Source organism: Oncorhynchus tshawytscha, linkage group LG05 (genome assembly GCF_018296145.1).
Source record: "Oncorhynchus tshawytscha isolate Ot180627B linkage group LG05, Otsh_v2.0, whole genome shotgun sequence".
Lineage (NCBI taxonomy): Eukaryota > Metazoa > Chordata > Actinopteri > Salmoniformes > Salmonidae > Oncorhynchus > Oncorhynchus tshawytscha.
Window position 1 is genome coordinate 4,243,560 of NC_056433.1, and position 22,267 is coordinate 4,265,826.

Consider the following 22,267-nt stretch of genomic DNA (forward strand, 5'->3'; position numbering starts at 1 on the left):
AGGCCTATATCTTTATGTTATTACTAACAATACCAGCGTTACAGTAAAAGCCGTTTCTGTTTTGCTGTAAGACATGAGTAGTAAATGGAATAGTATAAATGTCCCTGTCCCCTTTTTTTGTTTGTTTCCTCGCAGGTCTCAAGTTGCAGTCAAGGAGGAGCTGAGAGTCCTCCGGGCTTTAATGTTGGAACCTGCTCCTCAAATATAAAGAGGTGTTTGCCTTCCAAACGCAAGGAAACGCTGAATTACAACGTCATAGCGGAACAGCGACCAGACACACCGTCCCTCTCAATAACCAACAGAGGCAACCAGTTTATCCCAGGCAACATCTCAACCAATTTAGACAGTTGAAGAATCAAACCCTTTCTCTATTTTAACAAAGTTGTTTTTTGTATGTACTTATATAGTACGTATTTGTCACGGAACATTTCACTGTTATAGTCAAATTTAGAGAGAGAGAAAAGTTTTCACTGAGCCGCGGGAGCGTGAGGAGAGAAGCTCAACCGAACTTTTGCTGAGAGTGAAGAGAGAGCATGTCTGCACTTATCAGCGTGTACTCGTCGTGGCCGGAGAGCTTTGAGTGCTCAACGGGAGATGGGGACGTGCCTGACGGACACGGCTCGCACAGGACTCCCGCGGACAAAGCGTCGGAGCCGCGCATCAGACGGCCCATGAATGCGTTCATGGTCTGGGCTAAAGATGAGAGGAAGCGCCTGGCTGTCCAAAACCCAGACCTGCACAACGCAGAGCTTAGCAAGATGCTGGGTGAGATTCACGTTTATTTTTACGGACTTATTTCATATTTTATAATTACATATTTTGATATGATTATTATTATGATTAGGATTCTTCTTTTTATTAGTATTATTGTGCTATAGGCCCACACATGCTCTGCCAAAAGTTAGCCTACGTCAAATCAAAGCTATTAATTGCCTAAACCTTTTCAAAATTGAGATATCAAATCATAACATTTGTTTCTGTTTTGGTATTTAAAAGTATGTAAAGAAAATACAATACATAAAAACATATAACAACATTTATTTAATTTTTTATTCTATTTTTAAATGGGGGGGGGGGCGATTTTGAGCAACATCCACATCTCCTTAAAATGAAAACAAAAATAACTCCTCACCTGATCAACATTTCTAGTGGCAGTTAGTTCATGATTGGACGTCGCTAAATTCAATTAAATTGCAATCAATTCCATTGCATCTTTTCTACCTAGTAGTAGTAGTTTATCAGGAGGCCTGTGGGTCACTTGCATTAGTGCATAAATCTCCGCGTGCGTCCTGGCGCTCGCTCGCGCGCCGTTATGGTTTATTCTATTATTTCATTACAATTATATAAAAACGGTCAAACTATATTAGAAGGTTAAATATAAATATATGTGAAATGTGTTTCAATTTAGAAAGCGTAGGCCTATCCATTCCCTATATCGAATTGACGGGGGGTTACTTTATATGGCTCGGAATTAAGATTTACATTTCATTTCAGTTTGACCTTCGGGTATAACTGATATACCAATAATGAATTATTTCGTTAAATTGATCGTGATTCATATTATTAAATGATGATTCATATTATGTTGCTCTTTAATAAAATGTACCCCGTCTTACAGTGTGAAAATAAGCATATAATGCATTCATCCAGTCAACATGGGAGAGAGCGATATCATGGTTTATTCTTCATTTACATATTCACCTCGAAGGGGTAATTGAAAATGTTTTCCATAAATATATGCTATTGTTTGTCCATTGTCAGAACGAAGATTACGCATTCAATGAAGCCATCATGTGGAAATGGTCTCTTTAAAAGTGATGGCATTACAACCTTTGGTTGTTTTAATCCTCGCTAGATATTCATTCATTATCTCAATGATATTTGGGAGTTGCTTTTCGTTTTGAATGCAATAAATATGTAATCATAAGCAATGTCAACACAACACTATGTAACATGTTAATATGGTGCGCTATTGCTCTAATATATGCTTTAAAAAAAACGAACATTCCACTGAACATAAGCAAGAAAATATGTGTTTATTATTGATAAACTCATTTTTTAAAAGGTAGAAACTACGGCACACTGGTGATCTTGGATGTTTTAAAGACATAGTACAAATACAACGTTATACGTTTTTATTTATGTGAACGATTAAACTGATATTCTGTTTCTTTGTATCCCGCACCAATGTTTCAGTCAACTAATGCAATATAATATAATAATAGTATACTAATAATAATACTAATATAAGTACTGTTACATTGTTTTTCCTCCATAAACTATTTCTGTATATGGCCTTATAAAAAGAGTTAACAAGAAAGCAATGATTATAGTGGAGGATTAAACTAGTCCTGTTTCTTGTTCTTTCTGCCAGGCAAGTCGTGGAAGGCCCTGACCCCTCTTCAGAAGCGTCCCTACGTGGAGGAGGCCGAGAGGCTGCGGGTGCAGCACATGCAGGACTACCCCAACTACAAGTATCGCCCTCGTCGCAAGAAGCAGCTGAAGCGCATCTGTAAGCGTGTGGACCCAGGGTTCCTACTGAGCAGTCTGGGGGGGCCTGACCAGAATGCCCTAACTGACTCCCGGGGCCTCTGCCTCTCTCTGGGTTTGGATAAAGAAGGGGATGGTGGTGTTGGGTTTTCATCACGCTCTTCCCTCAGCCCGGTTAGATCCTTAAGAGATTTACCGTCCAGCAGCACCTACCCCTACGGCCTCCCCACCCCACCTGAGATGTCCCCCCTGGATTCGGCCCTGGACCACGACTACCCCTCCTACTACCCCTCCTCTTCTTCCTCCTCATCATCCGTCTCCTGCTCAGAGGAGCGCCACCAGCACCAGTGTCAGGGTCAGGCCCCCGGAGGAGGTGGTGGTGGAGGTCACATGAGTCCCCCGCCCTACCACCCTGACTACACCCAGACTTCCATCCACTGTGGCTCCCACTCCCACCTAACCCACCTCTCCCACATGTCCCAGGCTCAGTCCGGAGGCCTCATCCCTGGGCATCCTCTGTCCTACTACAGCCCATCCTCATGGTCCTCCCAGCTCCAGGTCCACCCGGGCCTCCAGCCCCACCATCACCCCCACTTGGGGCACCTCTCCCCAGGTCACCACCACCAGCACCACCTGGGTCAGCTCTCTCCTCCTCCAGAGCAGAACCATGGCCAGAACCACGGTCAACTGGAGACACTGGACCAGCTGAGTCAGGTAGAGCTTCTAGGGAGGTCGACCGTGATGAGTTCGACCAGTACCTGAACTCGACTGCGGCAGGTGCGGCGGCAGCGGGGGTAGGGGTATTCCACTCCGAACACGGAGGAGGAATGACTGTGACGGGTCACATTCAGGTGACGTCTGGGAGCAGCGTTGTCGCGGAAACCAGCCTGATCTCCGTGTTAGCGGATGCCACAGCAGCGTACTACAACAACTACGGCATCTCTTAGACGGGTCGTCGAGTTACCTGGTCACCATGCCGACACCGACAGCTCACGCCATCACACTTGGGAACTGACCCGGGGGCCATTAATGTGTCATCACGCGTCTCAGAGGAGGACTGTTGATCTCGCGTCAGGTGTCTATGTCCGTGTAATTTTATTAAATTGTGATCTATAAGGCAAAACTTTGAGACGCTTGATACCTATGACCCCAGGTAGGCTGAAGATGGGTTAGGGGGGGGGGCGACACCAGAACCAATCACATAGCAAGATGATTGTTTGGGGCCAAGGAAGGAAACAAGAGGGTATAAATGAGAGAAAGAGAGAGAAGATTGAAGGACACCTCAGGGATGCTCAAATAGGTCAACTAGTTCATCAATTCTATCTGTCTATTTCCAGAACTGAATTACAGCCGGTCGTTGTCCTCTTGTCTTAACGTGTTGCCAGTCGTTGTCCTCTTGTCTTAACGTGTTGCCAGTCGTTGTCCTCTTGTCTTAATGTGTTGCCAGTCGTTGTCCTCTTGTCTTAACGTGTTGCTGTGAAGCGTGTTGTACAGATGCTCTCATCACTTATTGAAGCACTTTGATGTTTCAACTAAATGCTTTATTGTATTGCTGTTATTATGAATTATTTCTGTTTGAATGTTTGTATTATTTGTTACCCGACATTAGTCGGCATTAGTTTTATTTTTACCTCAGTAGTGTCTATTTAAATGAGGATTAGAGGGACATTTCTTATGAAGTTATCGCGGGTCTCAAATGGCGCTCTAGTCCCTATGAAGTGCACTACTTTTGCCCAGGTACCACAGGGTTCGTGTCAAAACTAGTGTACTAGAAAGGGGAAAAAACTGCGTCGTTTTGAGACGAAGCCGAGGAAATATCACGAAGAAAAAATTCTTTACATTACTTTCTTATTTTCAAGTACTTAATATATAAATCCTAATCTTTACAATGAAAATAAAAATTACTGTATGCTGATTTTAGGTTTGTGAATTAATTTGAAATAAAGTTCCACTTTCTATTTTGACGTATATGTAACTTGGATATGCCCTCACACACAGACACAGACTAACACTGAGCAGGGGAAGGCAACTAGATTCCAGGGGGTTCACTGCAACTGTAACACAACTAACTAAAAAAGCAGGGGAAGGCAACTAGATTCCAGGGGGTTCACTGCAACTGTAACACAACTAACTAAAAAAGAGATTTCATATGAAAATAACAATAATTACATGTCTCTTTTTTTTACTATTTGGTACAGGTTTCCCGAAATTCAACTCATGTTTAACTAAATTCCTGATCATCTTCAAATAATATTTTTGCAGGAATCTCCTTTCGAATGATTTTGCCGAAGATTGTATTTTTGACCAAAAAACTAAGCAAGACACAATTTTCTGGCATTGATTTTAACACAAGTGTGTCTGACTGTTGCTGACCCCTGCACTAGGGTAGGTATCTACTGTCTGTTGCTGACCCCTGCACTAGGGTAGGTATCTACTGTCTGTTGCTGACCCCTGCACTAGGGTAGGTATCTACTGTCTGTTGCTGACCCCTGCACTAGGGTAGGTATCTACTGTCTGTTGCTGACCCCTGCAGTTTGGTATCAGTGTGTCGTTTAGGCCATTCCCAGCAGTCTGAAGCCTCATTGTTACTCGTGGTCCACTCTGTCGCTGCCATTTACTCAATCTCTCTCTCCATTTCTCGCTCCATCTCTCTCTCCACCTCTTTCTCCACCTCTCTTTCCCTCCCCCTCTCCATCTCTCTCTCCATCTCTCTCTCCGCCTCTTTCCCCACCTCTCTTTCCCTCCCCCTCTCCATCTCTCTCCGCCTCTCTCTCCACCTCTCTCTCCATCTCTCTCTCCACCTCTCTTTCTCTCTCTCCACCTCTCTCTCCATCTCTCTCTCCACCTCTCTCACCCTCCCCTGTCCATCTCTCACATCTCTCATCTCCACCTCTCTCCACCTCTCTCTCCCTCCCCCTGTCCATCTCGCTCTACATCTCTCCATCTCTCTCTCCACCTCTCTCTCCCTCCCCCTGTCCATCTCTCTATACATCTCTCCATCTCTCTCTCCACCTCTCTCTCCCTCCCCCTGTCCATCTCTCTATACATCTCTCCATCTCTCTCTCCACCTCTCTCTCCACCTCTCTCTCACCTCCCCCTGTCTATCTCTCTATACATCTCTCTCCACCTCTCTCTCCCTCCCCCTGTCCATCTCTCTCTACATCTCTCTCCACCTCTCTCTCCCTCCCCCTGTCCATCTCTCTCTACATCTCTCTCCACCTCTCTCTCCATCCCCCTGTCCATCTCTCTCTCTACATCTCTCCCCATCTCTCTCCATCTCTCTCTACATCTCTCCATCTCTCTCTCCACCTCTCTTTCCCTTCCCCTCTCCATCTCTCTCGACATCTCTCCATCTCTCTCCACATCTCCCCATCTCTCTCTCCACATCTCCCCATCTCTCTCTCTATCTCACTCTCCACCAGTCTCTCCTTTATTTCATTCTTCCCCTGCTCAGAGGATTAGTGTAAAACAGCCACCACCTCCCTCCATCTCAATCGCACTTTGTTTTCCCATGCAGTCTTATTCTGGATGCCTTTCTTTAAGCTTACAGGAACCGCTCCCCCTCACCCTACCCTCACCCTACCCCCACCCCCCATCACCCTACCCCCACCCCCTCACCCTACCCCCACCCCCTCACCCTACCCCCACCCCCTCACGCTACCCCCATCCCCTGTCACCCTACCTCCACCCCTCACGCTACCCCCATCCCCCCGTCACCCTACCCCCACCCCCTCACGCTACCCCCATCACTCTACCCCCTACAGTATCTTGCTGATGCAGCCCTTTTGTAAATAGATAAACAAATACATCTGTTCTCTTCACCATTTACTATATAACCTTTCTCATTTTTCTCCTATCTCTTTCCCTCTCTCTTTTTTCCCTACCTGAATTCTTCACTCTGTTTCGATAAAAGGAATTCAGGGGGCTTTTGACAAATCCTAGAGTCTGGCTCGGTCTTCCTGCATTGTGGTTTTCTGGGAGCAGTTGAGTCGTGGTCCTAGTGGAGAGGATGTGGCTGTGGCGCGGTGTTTCCTGGCTGATAAGAACTGAGTCTCTCTGCATCAGGATGTTTGGGGTTGCCTGGGCTGGAGAAGTAAAGAGATGGGAACAGAGGGGAGCACACACACACACACGCACGCACACGCACACACGGCCCGGGCGGACACAGATTCCGTACTTTGTCAGATCAGTTTGAACCTCCGCAATGAAAGAATATCTGCTTCCAAGACCACAACACTTACTGGTCTACACTTCTCCAGTTAGGACTGTCCACAGTACTCTGACTAACATAACACTACACAGTACTCTGACTAACATAACACTACACAGTACTCTGACTAACATAACACTACACAGTACTCTGACTAACATAACACTACAACCTCTCTGTCCACAGTACTCTGATTAACATAACACTACACAGTACTCTGACTAACATAACACTACAACCTCTCTGTCCACAGTACTCTGACTAACATAACACTACACAGTACTCTGACTAACATACCACTACACAGTACTCTGACTAAAATAACATCACAACCTCTATGTCCACTCTCTGTCCACAGTACTCTGACTAAAATAACACTACAACCTCTCTGTCCACAGTACTCTGAATAAAATAATACTACAACCTCTCCGTCCACAGTACTCTGACTAAAATAACATCACAACCTCTTTTGTCCACAGACCCAATTCAAAAGCATGAGCTGCCTCACACCCAACATTTTGGTCTGACTGACGGAACGTAAACTGTATGCAGAATACGTACATAAAGTCACACTCTGTAGATGCTACCGACTTATTATTAAGGTCAAATCTGAGCGGGTAATACCGTACATACTGAGGTTATGGCTGCTTATTCAGACTAGGTAGGATTCTCTGAGGTAAGTAGGCTACATCAACTCTAGTTCCATTCCACATCAAGCTGATCTGTTTGTGCAGGAGATGTATTTGAGGTTTTGAAAGGATAAGAGTTGAACAAATAAACCAGGTCATTTCTAAATGTCTTGTTATTTCTCTCTGGTCCAGGATACAGGTCCCAGATCAGTACTTAGGAACTAGCCTGTCAGGTAGTCTGTAGTTTCTGTATAGTCACAGATCCCAGATCAGAGCTGAACATTAGCCATGGTTTTGTGTTCATTTCCAAACCCAGCCGGTGATCTACTGCTTTCTATGGTGTGTCTTGTCCTTAAGGAAACTGTGGTCTGTTAGGTAGTCTGATCTACTTCCTGTTTCCACACTGTCTCATCACCTTCCTGGACAAACAAACAACAATCTCTCCGCTCCTCTTCTCCACGAAGGCTGGCTTATGGCTGCCCTTTCTGACACTGACTGGATGCTGTTGGGTGTATGTGTAACCGTATAACTTTAGACCATCCCCTCGCCCATACCCGGGGGCAAACCAGGGACCCTCTGCACACATCAACAACAGTCACCCACAAAGCATCGTTACCCATCGCTCCACAAAAGCCGCGGCCCTTGCAGAGCAAGGGGAACCACTACTTCAAGGTCTCAGAGCAAGTGACGTCACCAATTGAAACGCTATTTAGCGTGCACCACCGCTAACCACCTAGCAGTTTCACATCCGTTACACATGGACGGGGCCTGTTTCTGGACTGGACAAGCAGTGGCTCACTGGTCTTCGTACGCACATCCATACCCACACATGCAGCCGGCCCCAGCCTTCTGGGGGTCCTAAGCGGTCGGTAATTCGGTTGGCCGCTAGACTCATTTATCGATGTAAAGAAATGCAGCTGACATGACAATCAAAACTGCTAAAATGTTCAGTTGAGCCCCCGACTGAGTCCCCCTCCCCCAATATATAATAAATAAGTGTGAGGCCTCGGCCTCCTGTGAAACACTCAGTCGATGAGAGGACAACAGGAAGAGGACAACAGGAAGAGGACAACACTCAGTCGATGAGAGGACAACAGGAAGAGGACAACACTCAGTCGATGAGAGGACAACAGGAAGAGGACAACACTCAGTCGATGAGAGGACAACAGGAAGAGGACAACACTCAGTCGATGAGAGGACAACAGGAAGAGGACAACACTCAGTCGATGAGAGGACAACAGGAAGAGGACAACACTCAGTCGATGAGAGGACAACAGGAAGAGGACAACACTCAGTCGATGAGAGGACAACAGGAAGAGGACAATAGGAAGAGGACAACAGGAAGAGGACAACACTCAGTTGATGAGAGGACAACATGAAGAAGACAAGACAACACTCAGTCGATGAGAGGACAACAGGAAGAGGACAACACTCAGTCGATGAGAGGACAACATGAAGAAGACAAGACAACACTCAGTCGATGAGAGGACAACATGAAGAAGACAAGACAACACTCAGTCGATGAGAGGACAACAGGAAGAAGACAAGACAACACTCAGTCGATGAGAGGACAACAGGAAGAAGACAAGACAAATCATTCCATCAGTCACCATCAAACCAGGAAATGTGCAAGATCTGAGGTACATTTCACATTTCCAGTTGGAGTGTGTTTGTTACATTACAGCGGAATAATAACCAATTTGTACTTGGCATAAGCCCTCGCCAAAAACTCTGTACAGCAAAGGATTATGGTTGCAGCTATTCTCAGCCTCATTGTTGCGAGACAACAGGCACAGAGTGCAGTGGCAAGCAGGCGTGGGCGACACGGGACGAAGAATGGACCAGACTCGGCGAGGGACGCCTGCCACGTGGCAGAGGAAGCGGGGAAGGAGAGGGGGAGACATGAGGGAGTCCCAGGGGGAGGCAAGGGGGAGATGTGAGGGAGGTGCGGGGGAGGCGCGGGGAGGAGCGGAGGAGGTGTAGGGGAGGCGCGGAGGTGTGGTGGATGCTTGGAGGAGGTGTGGGGAGGCGTGGGGGAAGACAGATGGAGACTCCTGGAAGATCTTGGTGGATGGAGCACAGCGCTGCGATCGGAGCGGCCAGCCAGAGCCCACCCACCTGTACCTACAGCTGAATGTAGCAGCTGAACAAGGTCCCACACCTGTTCTCAACAGATACAGAACAGAATGTCGGCATTAGCACAGAGAGGCAGAGTGTGTGTGTGTGTGTGTGTGTTTGTCCAGAGTCCAGAGGAGAACGCCTGCATGGATGTTAGTCCAGGGAAGGAAGGAATAGGTTTCCTTTTACCATAAGGGCTGGCTGGTTCTAAACGCCACTCTGCCGATGTGTTTGTTTGACCACATGTAATTAGGACGAGACCCAGCTAACGCATAACGTTCTGAGAACCATGTGTTTCTTAGAGCTTGGTGAGAGCGTGGTTGTCCTATGGTTATTATTAATTTATACAACAGGTGGGTCTAATCCTGAATGTTGATTGGTTAATACCGTATTCCAGCCAGTGTCTATTCCACAAGTTACCACCGGCTAAATCTATGATGTTAAAATGTCTATTTATTCTGTTCCGTCTGACTGTGCGAAGTTGTGAAATCGTTCCTCGTTAGCTCATTGTTATGGGATGTGTCTAAATAAAGGTTGCTAAGACAACAGCTTAAACAAATGCAAATGCGCACATAGATACGGAACATAAATACTGAACCACTGGGTCACATCTCTTGGCAACCGAAGCGATAGAACAAACGACCGACCGGTTTGGACCGCAACCCTAGATTTGTGTCGGGACTATATCTTGTGGAAGGATGAAATAGTATGAATAAATTAATCACATTTTTTTTTTAAATATGAAAATATATCGATCATTATTTGAATATGTTGTTAACCTGTTTTATAAAAGTGATTGTGCCCTCGAAGCCGGTGTTTGGAGGATATATTGGCACGCTATGACAGCCGTCAACATCTTCTCTGGCCTAAAACCCGTGCCATTGTCTCTCCTGCTGTGTTCCGGTCCAATTGGACCGGCTTCTCAGGCATTGTCTCTCCTGCTGTGTTCCGGTCCAATTGGACCGGCTTCTCAGGCATTGTCTCTCCTGCTGTGTTCCGGTCCAATTGGACCGGGCATTGTCTCTCCTGCTGTGGCATTGTCTCTCTCTGCTGTGTTCCGGTCCAATTGGACCGGCTTCTCAGGCATTGTCTCTCCTGCTGTGTTCCGGTCCAATTGGACCGGGCATTGTCTCTCCTGCTGTGTTCCGGTCCAATTGGACCGGCAGGCATTGTCTCTCCTGCTGTGTTCCGGTCCAATTGGACCGGCTTCTCGGCATTGTCTCTCCTGCTGTGTTCTCCAATTGGACCGGCTTCTCAGGCATTGTCTCTCCTGCTTCTCAGTTGTCTCCCCAATTGGACCGTTCTCAGGCATTGTCTCTCCTGCTGTGTTCCGGTCCAATTGGACCGGCTTCTCAGGCATTGTCTCTCCTCCCTCCTGCTGTGTTCGGTCCAATTGGACTTGTCTCTCCTGCTGTGTTCCGGTCCATTGTTCCTCAGGCATTGTCTCTCCTGGTGTTCGGTCCAACCGGCTTGGACTCTCCTGCTGTGTTCGGTCCAATTGGACCGGCTTCTCAGGCATTGTCTCTCCTGCTGTGTTCTCCTGGTCCAATTGGACCGGCTTCAGGCATTGTCTCTCCTGCTGTGTTCCGGTCCAATTGGACCGGCTTCTCAGGCATTGTCTCTCCTGCTGTGTTCCGGTCCAATTGGACCGACCAGGCATTGTCTCTCCTGCTGTGTTCATTGGACCGGCTCTCAGGCATTGTCCTGCTGTGTTCGGTCCTATTGGACCGGCCAATTGGACTCAGGCATTGTCTCTCCTGCTGTGTTCCGGTCCAATTGGACCGGCTTCTCAGGCATTGTCTCTCCTGCTGTGTCCAATTGGACCGGTTCCATTGTCTCTCCTGCTGTGTTCGGTCCATTGGACCGGCTTCTCAGGCATTGTCTCTCCTGCTGTGTTCGGTCCAATTGGACCGGCTTCTCAGGCATTGTCTCTCCTGCTGTGTTCCGGTCCAATTGGACCGGCTTCTCAGGCATTGTCTCTCCTGCTGTGTTCCGGTCCATTGTCTCTCCTGCTGTTGGACCGGCTTCTCAGGCATTGTCTCTCCTGCTGTGTTCCGGTCCAATTGGACCGGCTTCTCAGGCATTGTCTCTCCTGCTGTGTTCGGTCCATTGGACCGGCTTCTCAGGCATTGTCTCTCCTGCTGTGTTCCGGTCCAATTGGACCGGCTTCTCAGGCATTGTCTCTCCTGCTGTGTTCCGGTCCAATTGGACCGGCTTCTCAGGCATTGTCTCTGCCTGCTGTTGTCTCTCCTGCTGTGTTCCCAATTGGACCGGCTTCTCAGGCATTGTCTCTCCTGCTGTGTTCCGGTCCAATTGGACCGGCTTCTCAGGCATTGTCTCTCCTGCTGTGTTCGGTCCAATTGGACCCAATTGGCTTCTCAGGCATTGTCTCTCCTGCTGTGTTCCAATTGGTCCAGGCATTGTCTCTCCTGACCGGCTTCTCAGGCATTGTCTCTCCTGCTGTGTTCCGGTCCAATTGGACCGGCTTCTCAGGCATTGTCTCTCCTGCTGTGTTCCGGTCCAATTGGACCGGCTTCTCAGGCATTGTCTCTCCTGCTGTGTTCGGACCGGCTTCTCAGGCATTGTCTCTCCTGACCCAATTGGACCGGCTTCTCAGGCATTGTCTCTCCTGCTGTGTTCCCAATTGGTCCAGGCATTGGACCGGCTTCTCAGGCATTGTCTCTCCTGCTGTGTTCGGTCCAATTGGACCGGCTTCTCAGGCATTGTCTCTCCTGCTGTGTTCCGGTCCAATTGGACCGGGCTCCAATTGTCTCTCCTGCTGTGTTCGGTCCACCCGGGCTTCTCAGGCATTGTCTCTCCTGCTGTGTTCCGGTCCAATTGGACCGGCTTCTCAGGCATTGTCTCTCCTGCTGTGTTCCGGTCCAATTGGACTCTCCTGCTGTGTTCCGGTTTGGACCGGCTTCTCAGGCATTGTCTCTCCTGCTGTGTTCGGTCCAATTGGAGGCATTGTCTCTCCTGCTGCTCCAATTGGACCGCTTCAGGCATTGTCTCTCCTGCTGTGTTCCGGTCCAATTGGACCGGCTTCTCAGGCATTGTCTCTCCTGCTGTGTTCCGGTCCAATTGGACAGGCTTCTCAGGCATTGTCTCTCCTGCTGTGTTCCGGTCCAATTGGACAGGCATTGTCTCTCCTGCTGTGTTCCGGTCCAATTGGACCGCTTCTCAGGCATTGTCTCTCCTGCTGTGTTCCGGTCCAATTGGACCGGCTTCTCAGGCATTGTCTCTCCTGCTGTGTTCGGTCCAATTGGACCGGCTTCTCAGGCATTGTCTCTCCTGCTGTGTTCCGGTCCAATTGGACCTCTCCTGTGCTCCAATCTCAGGCATTGTCTCTCCTGCTGTGTTCCGGTCCAATTGGACCGGGCTTCTCAGGCATTGTCTCTCCTGCTGTGTTCCGGTCCAATTGGACCGGCTTCTCAGGCATTGTCTCTCCTGCTGTGTTCCGGTCCAATTGGACCTGCTTCTCAGGCATTGTCTCTCCTGCTGTGTTCCGGTCCAATTGGACCGGCTTCTCAGGCATTGTCTCTCCTGCTGTGTTCCGGTCCAATTGGACCGCTTCTCTCTCCTGCTGGCATTGTCTCTCCTGCTGTGTTCGGTCCAATTGGACCTGCTTCATTGTCTCTCCTGCTGTGTTCAATTGGACCTGCTTCTCCATTGTCTCTCCTGCTGTGTTCCGGTCCAATTGGACCTGCTTCTCAGGCATTGTCTCTCCTGCTGTGTTCCCAATTGGACCTCCAATTGGACCCAATTGGCCTTCTCAGGCATTGTCTCTCCTGCTGTGTTCGGTCCAATTGGACCGGCTTCTCAGGCATTGTCTCAGGCATTGTCTCTCCTGCTGTGTTCGGTCCAATTGGACCTGCTTCTCAGGCATTGTCTCTCCTGCTGTGTTCCGGTCCAATTGGACCGGCTTCTCAGGCATTGTCTCTCCTGCTGTGTTCCGGTCCAATTGGACAGGCTTCTCAGGCATTGTCTCTCCTGCTGTGTTCCGGTCCAATTGGACCTGCTTCTCAGGCATTGTCTCTCCTGCTGTGTTCCGGTCCAATTGGACCTGCTTCTCAGGCATTGTCTCTCCTGCTGTGTTCCGGTCCAATTGGACCTGCTTCTCAGGCATTGTCTCTCCTGCTGTGTTCCGGTCCAATTGGACCGGCTTCTCAGGCATTGTCTCTCCTGCTGTGTTCGGTCCAATTGGACCTGGCTTCAGGCATTGTCTCTCCTGCTGTGTTCGGTCCAATTGGCATTGGCATTGTCTCTCCTGCTGTGTTCGGTCCAATTGGACAGGCTTCTCAGGCATTGTCTCTCCTGCTGTGTTCCGGTCCAATTGGACCGGCTTCTCAGGCATTGTCTCTCCTGCTGTGTTCCGGTCCAATTGGACAGGCTTCTCAGGCATTGTCTCTCCTGCTGTGTTCCGGTCCAATTGGACAGGCTTCTCAGGCATTGTCTCTCCTGCTGTGTTCCGGTCCAATTGGACAGGCTTCTCAGGCATTGTCTCTCCTGCTGTGTTCGGTCCAATTGGACATTCTCAGGCATTGTCTCTCCTGCTGTGTTCGGTCCAATTGGACAGGCTTCTCAGGCATTGTCTCTCCTGCTGTGTTCGGTCCAATTGGACAGGCTTCTCAGGCATTGTCTCTCCTGCTGTGTTCCGGTCCAATTGGACAGGCTTCTCAGGCATTGTCTCTCCTGCTGTGTTCGGTCCAATTGGACAGGCTTCTCAGGCATTGTCTCTCCTGCTGTGTTCCCAATTGGACAGGCTCCAATTGTCTCTCCTGACAGGCTTCTCAGGCATTGTCTCTCCTGCTGTGTTCCGGTCCAATTGGACCTGCTTCTCAGGCATTGTCTCTCCTGCTGTGTTCTCCTGGTCCAATTGGACCTGCTTCTCAGGCATTGTCTCTCCTGCTGTGTTCGGTCCAATTGGACCTGGCTTCTCAGGCATTGTCTCTCCTGCTGTGTTCCGGTCCAATTGGACAGGCTTCTCAGGCATTGTCTCTCCTGCTGTGTTCCGGTCCAATTGGACAGGCTTCTCAGGCATTGTCTCTCCTGCTGTGTTCCGGTCCAATTGGACAGGCTTCTCAGGCATTGTCTCTCCTGCTGTGTTCCGGTCCAACTGGACAGGCTTCTCAGGCATTGTCTCTCCTGCTGTGTTCCGGTCCAATTGGACCTGCTTCTCAGGCATTGTCTCTCCTGCTGTGTTCCGGTCCAACTGGACCGGCTTCTCAGGCATTGTCTCTCCTGCTGTGTTCCGGTCCAATTGGACAGGCTTCTCAGGCATTGTCTCTCCTGCTGTGTTCCGGTCCAATTGGACAGGCTTCTCAGGCATTGTCTCTCCTGCTGTGTTCCGGTCCAACTGGACCGGTTTACACGTTTTCTCTCTGTAAAATGTAGTTCATTTCATCTGATCGTCATAAAAGGTTCCATGACTTTGTCCACACAGGGCATCTGATCACACAAAATACATTTGGATGATTTTCATTACATTTTGGGTGTTTTATTTCCCTTTTGTACACCTGTGTTGTTCCCGGTCAAAAATGACCCGTCATTAGAAATTAATGGGTGAGACTACAATTAGTGTATAAAATTGAGTTCAGGCAAATGCCTATTCATCAGATGGACACACTTCCTCTCCCAGACCCCCGCACGCACGCAAACACACACACACACACCTCACTCCCCTTCTTGGCTTCCATGGCAACCCCCAGGGGAACCTTTCCCCAATAGAATCTTTCCCCCACGGGAACCACACCTGTTGGCATTCTCACAAACAACATTGTTTCAATAATATATAGAACTTTTCTCACAGCTCTGGTATATAAAGCTTATTTGAGGCCTTGATCACAATTCATTCTGTGGCATCACAGTGACCAAACGATATACTGTATGAGAGGCTCTTGATCATATCTTTGATCATGACACTGATGACGAGGAGAGAGTCCTTGTTAAACGCTTATACAAAGTAGTCTGTGATAAATAGCACAATATGTTTCATCTGAGTATTTGTTATCGTCAAAATACTTTAAAAAACGAGTTGTATGAGCTCAGGGCTCCTTTAATGAGCTCTCTATCCTTTATGAGCTCTCTATCCTTTAAGTAACATTCAGAGAACATTCTAAGAATGTTATTTAAAAACATATACATTCCGTTGTCAATGTCAACAAAACACTCTCTATCCTTTAAGTGTGTTCAGGTACTGTAGGTGTAATATATATACAGTGTGTGTATATATATATATATATATATATATAAATAGAATAACACATTCATAAATGGCCCCCCAAAAATATCCTATATCCCAGAGCTATAAGAAAGCTCAGGTAATATACAGTATATATATATATATATATATATATATATATATATATATATATACTGTATATTACCTGAGCTTTCTTATAGCTCTGGGATATAGGATATTTTGGGGGCCATTTATGAATGTGTTATTCTATTTGTTTTTCTGGGCTGTAATAGTAAAAGACAAATTCTATATTTAATCAAATCATCTTTTCATTTTTTTTAAAATTCTCAAATTCAAAATCAGATAATTAAATGATCCATAGTATGACCATAATAAAACAATTCTATATGTCAAATTATCTCGCAAAAGTTTGTAATTTCCTGTTTTACTTCTGGAGGGAACGCTATCTTGTTAAGTGTGTTCCGGTGTGTTGGATGCACCCACTACTTGGCCACATCCAGGTGTGTTGGATGCACCCACTACTTGGCCACATCCAGGTGTGTTGGCTGCGCCCACTACTTGGCCACATCCAGGTGTGTTGGATGCACCCACTACTTGGCCACATCCAGGTGTGTTAGCTGCGCCCACTACTTGGCCACATCCAGGTGTGTTGGCTGCGCCCACTACTTGGCCACATCCAGGTGTGTTGGCTGCGCCCACTACTTGGCCACATCCAGGTGTGTTAGCTGCACCCACTACTTGGCCACATCCAGGTGTGTTGGATGCACCCACTACTTGGCCACATCCAGGTGTGTTAGCTGCGCCCACTACTTGGCCACATCCAGGTGTGTTAGCTGCGCCCACTACTTGGCCACATCCAGGTGTGTTGGCTGCGCCCACTACTTGGCCACATCCAGGTGTGTTAGCTGCACCCACTACTTGGCCACATCCAGGTGTGTTGGATGCACCCACTACTTGGCCACATCCAGGTGTGTTAGCTGCGCCCACTACTTGGCCACATCCAGGTGTGTTGGCTGCGCCCACTACTTGGCCACATCCAGGTGTGTTGGCTGCGCCCACTACTTGGCCACATCCAGGTGTGTTAGCTGCACCCACTACTTGGCCACATCCAGGTGTGTTGGATGCACCCACTACTTGGCCACATCCAGGTGTGTTAGCTGCGCCCACTACTTGGCCACATCCAGGTGTGTTAGCTGCGCCCACTACTTGGCCACATCCAGGTGTGTTAGCTGCGCCCACTACTTGGCCACATCCAGGTGTGTTAGCTGCACCCACTACTTGGCCACATCCAGGTGTGTTGGCTGCGCCCACTACTTGGCCACATCCAGGTGTGTTGGCTGCACCCACTACTTGGCCACATCCAGGTGTGTTGGCTGCACCCACTACTTGGCCACATCCAGGTGTGTTGGCTGCGCCCACTACTTGGCCACATCCTGGTGTGTTGGCTGCGCCCACTACTTGGCCACATCCAGGTGTGTTGGCTGCGCCCACTACTTGGCCACATCTAGGTGTGTTAGCTGCACCCACTACTTGGCCACATCCAGGTGTGTTGGCTGTGCCCACTAATTGGCCACATCCAGGTGTGTTAGCTGCGCCCACTACTTGGCCACATCCAGGTGTGTTAGCTGCACCCACTACTTGGCCACATCCAGGTGTGTTGGCTGCGCCCACTACTTGGCCACATCCAGGTGTGTTAGCTGCGCCCACTACTTGGCCACATCCAGGTGTGTTGGCTGCGCCCACTACTTGGCCACATCCAGGTGTGTTAGCTGCGCCCACTACTTGGCCACCTCCAGGTGTGTTGGCTGCGCCCACTACTTGGCCACATCCAGGTGTGTTAGCTGCGCCCACTACTTGGCCACATCCAGGTGTGTTGGCTGCGCCCACTACTTGGCCACATCCAGGTGTGTTGGCTGCGCCCACTACTTGGCCACATCCAGGTGTGTTGGCAGCACCCACTACTTGGCCACATCCAGGTGTGTTGGCTGTGCCCACTACTTGGCCACATCCAGGTGTGTTGGCTGCGCCCACTACTTGGCCACATCCACGTGTGTTAGCTGCGCCCACTACTTGGCCACATCCAGGTGTGTTAGCTGCACCCACTACTTGGCCACATCTGATCTTAATGAGTGCTTGTTTCCTTTGAAATGGGGTCTGTTTGAATAGACAAAAGTTAACAGCAGATGAGTAATAAAAACAGACATGCTAGCTTCATCCTGGTGGTGCTATTGACTAATTCCATGCATAGAGAACAGAAGATCATAGGTTTAAATCTCACTGATGTGCCACAAATAAAAAAGAGTGTTTGCATGATTAATGCCCAAGCAGATGAATGCCCATGTGTCAGTGCTTGGAGTCCCAAAAGTTTACCCAAACTTTGCAGTTTTAAATGTCTTATTGAAACATGTTGTTGGACTCCAAGCACTGACACATGGGCATTTTCTGTTCTCAAAACGCTAATAATAACTCCTAGTAAACCTTTCAAGGAACCAGAGTAAAACATTCTCAGAACCTCCCTGGAACCAGAGTAAAATATTCTCAGAACCTCCCTGAAACCAGAGTAAAATGTTCTCAGAACTTCCCTAGAACCAGAGTAAAACGTTCTCAGAACCTCCCTGGAACCAGAGTAAAATGTTCTCAGAACTTCCCTAGAACCAGAGTAAAACGTTCTCAGAACCTCCCTGGAACCAGAGTAAAACGTTCTCAGAACTTCCCTAGAACCAGAGTAAAATGTTCTCAGAACCTCCCTGGAACCAGAGTAAAACGTTCTCAGAACTTCCCTAGAACCAGAGTAAAACGTTCTCAGAACCTCCCTGGAACCAGAGTAAAACGTTCTCAGAACTTCCCTAGAACCAGAGTAAAACATTCTCAGAACCTCCCTGGAACCAGAGTAAAATATTCTCAGAACCTCCCTGAAACCAGAGTAAAATATTCTCAGAACCTCCCTGAAACCAGAGTAAAACGTTCTCAGAACTTCCCTAGAACCAGAGTAAAACGTTCTCAGAACTTCCCTAGAACCAGAGTAAAACATTCTCAGAACCTCCCTGAAACCAGAGTAAAATGTTCTCAGAACTTCCCTAGAACCAGAGTAAAACGTTCTCAGAACCTCCCTGGAACCAGAGTAAAATGTTCTCAGAACTTCCCTAGAACCAGAGTAAAACGTTCTCAGAACCTCCCTGGAACCAGAGTAAAACGTTCTCAGAACCTTCCTGCACCCTAAAAAAATGTATGTTCTCAGAACATGTGAAATTTTCTCTTCCGTTCTCAGAACGTTTAAAATGACATTTCGTTTTACCGGTCAGGAAAACCAGGCTTCTCAGAACTAATGGGAAACCCAAAACGTATGCTCCTACAACTTCCAAGCAACCAAATGTGTGCGTGTGTTTGAGTGTGTGGGCGTTGTTGTTGGCGTTGCTGCGGCATTTCCCCAAGGTGACATAACTACTTTCCCCGATGTGGAGGAGGATTCTTCTACTGTGATTCCTAATTACAACGTGGATCATTCATTTTACAGATGGAATATGGTCACTATGACCCTGTTAACATGAGCTTGGGGTGAAGCCATGCTTATACACAGTTATTACACATTTTGCCTCTCTGACAGCGTGAATCAAAGTGGTATTTGTCCCTATATCCTTTGACAACTACAGCAGGATGTTTTCATGTACTAGTTAATTATTTTCACGATCGTTATAAGGAGGGGACCAAGATGCTGCGTGGTGTTTCCATCATTTTATTTGGAAGAGAAACTTAAAGAACAAAAACAATGAAGCGAAATAACGAAACGTGAAGCTCAGAGTAGTGCTCACAGGCAACTATACCTAGACAAGATCCCACAAAGCACAATGGGGAAATGGCTACCTAAACATGATCCCCAATCAGAGACAACTATAAACAGCTTCCTCTGATTGGGAACCATACCAGGCCAACGTAGATATATAATTCACCTAGATAAACCACCCTAGTCACTGTCACGCCCCAACCGACATAGAGAATAAGCAGCTCTCTATGGTCAGGGCGTGACAATTATAGACATTTACTTTTAATCATCCCTACTTACTTTCTATATGGGAATGACCATCATCCTGTCTGTCCTAACCGGGTTTTTGATTCTTGAGCAGCAGACGCAGTAAAGACACTTCTGATTGAAGCTATAAGGTCAGTCGCATGTGAGAGCCCCTTTAATCAGCTCTACTCTGCAACATAGACACAGCAAGCTGGAAGCTACTGGCTGCATCATGTTATGGGTATGCTTGACAAGGACTAGATATTTATTTATTTATTAAATAAATGGAATACAGCTATAAGCACAGGCAAAATCCTAGAAGAAAACTTGGTTCAGTCTGCTTTCCAAAAGACAAATTCACCTTTCAATAGGACAAAAGCCTTAAACACATGGCCAAATCTACACTTGAGGTGCTTACTGTAATGAACACGAGGGGAGACAGAGAGCTGGTTTCAAGCGCAGGGCACAGCAGGTGTTTATTTGTAAATGACCACAGGAGGAGGCAGGTAGCTGGGTCCAGGAGCAGGCAGAAGATCATACACAGGAGGTCCAAAGAGCAACAGTACAGGCAGGGAAAAGGCTAGTAACATAGTCCAGGAGATCAGGCAAACGGTTGATAACAGGAAATCTAATAGGCTAAAGTACAGGCAGGGAATAGGCAAAAGGCGTCGTTAGTGAGGCAGGCAAAAATCATACACGGGAGGAGTCAATCACAGGAAAACCAAAGCTCTGAAAACGTGTGTAACAAAACAAACAATACCTCAGTCATGGGGTGCAAAGAACTGAACTAAATAGTGTGTGATAAGGACATACAGGTGTGTGAACAGGTGATCAGAATTGAGGTGATTGGGATCTGGGGAGTGAGCTGAGTTCAGGGGATCTACGTGTTTGAGAGTGTGAGCTGGAAGCAGACATTACATTTATCAAGATAACATTGAATGTTCCTGAGTGGCCTAGTTACAGTTTTTACTTAATAATTCCTCTTTGGGCTAGGGGGCAGTATTTTCAAGTCCAGATGAAAAGCGTGCCCAAAGTAAACTACCTGTTAATCAGGCCCAGAAGCTAGGATATGCATATACTTGGTAGATTTGGATAGAAAACACTCTAACGTTTCAAAAATCATGTCTGTGACTATAACAGAACTGATACGGCACTCTGAAGCCCCGAGGACAAACTACCCCAATAAAACAACAAGTTCAGCCTACCACTGTTTCCAATGGCTCTTATGTTTATTATGAGGTGAAGTCCTCCCAGATTGCAGTTCCCAGGGCTTCCACTAGATGTCAACAGTTTTTAGAAACAGTTTCAGGCTGGTTTTTGGAAAAATGGGCTAGAAGTTGTAGTTTTTCTAAGTGGCTCCCATTTTGAGTGTAGTGTTTCCATGCGGGTGGATGCATTCTTTGTTATTTATCTCCGGTAATGAACATACTATTCTCCGTCTTAAACATTGTCATTTATTTACATATTAGGGTACCTAAGGTTTGATTATAAACGCTGTTTGACTTGTTTGGAGAGGTTCATCAGATAATCGCATGGTGTGCTTTCGCCGTAAATCCTTTTTGAAATCTGACACAGCGGCTGGATTAACAAGAAGTTAATCTTTATTTTAATGTATTACACTTGTATTTTCATGAATGTTAAATATTTATATTTCTGTAGTTTGATTTTCGCGCTCTGCAATTTCGCAGGATGTTGTCAAATCTATCCCGGTAATGGGATAGTTGTTGTTAAACCCTTGTGTAAGCTTAACATTCTGTAAAAAATGACCCGCCTTCATTGAACCCCTAAAATAAGCAGCTTAATTGAATTTTGAACCCCAAATCTATTTAGCATGAAGAAACAACCTGTCATTCATCACAAACTTTGTGAATATCTGGGTTTTCATTCTTCACAATGCAGAAAGACGGCATTTAATCGTTTTTATTACAACACACCTGTCATGACTGTTTTCTTTACTAAAGCAGAGGTTCATTATTAATGTTGTTATTGCTAAAGGTACTGCATAGGTGTAAACATACCTTTTTTAGCAAGACATACCACTTGTATAGCCTAAGAAAGTAGCGGAAATGGGCAGAAAGTAGTTTTTAATTAATTTTATTGAAGGTTAACAAAAATAATCTTCAACTTTTTAGGCAACATAGTGATATATTCTTATATACTGTACAATGAGGAATTCAACTACAAAATACTAGTCTTCTCACAGTTTTTGAACCCACAAGGTGTATAAACAACAATAATAAATAAGAATAAGATAATAGATACAAAACAGAAACGTGAAGAACATAAATCAATCAACTCTAATTACCACATGTAGGACAGTATGCAAGTGTGTGTGCATGGACTTAGCAGATGTATTTCTCACATGTGCAGCACACAGTATTTGTTTTACAGTCCTTCTTTGGGGGGCAGACTTGACATATTCTTCTCTTGCCTGCCCCAGCTGCAGCCTCATGTGGATCAGGACAAGATTCGCTTTCACAAGCGCTGCAGTGTGGGGGAGGTGCTCCCTTCTTTGAACTTGTGGGGTTACAAGTGCCTTTCCCAGCTGCTTCAGGAACACCCTACTCTTGTTCTGCTTAACAGGCATCCAGGTAGAGTTGATCTTGTTCCAT

General features: G+C 47.0%; 1 protein-coding gene across 1 annotated transcript; it reads left to right on the top strand.

Annotated features, from left to right (window-relative positions):
* The first annotated feature begins 200 nt into the window (after positions 1–200).
* LOC112239337 (transcription factor Sox-7) lies at positions 201–4,448 on the top strand. Its single transcript, XM_024407815.2, is given in 3 exon segments — positions 201–765; positions 2,375–3,217; positions 3,220–4,448. Coding segments are annotated over 3 exon segments (1,293 nt in total). The 5' UTR covers positions 201–533; the 3' UTR covers positions 3,438–4,448.
* Positions 4,449–22,267: the final 17,819 nt, after the last annotated feature.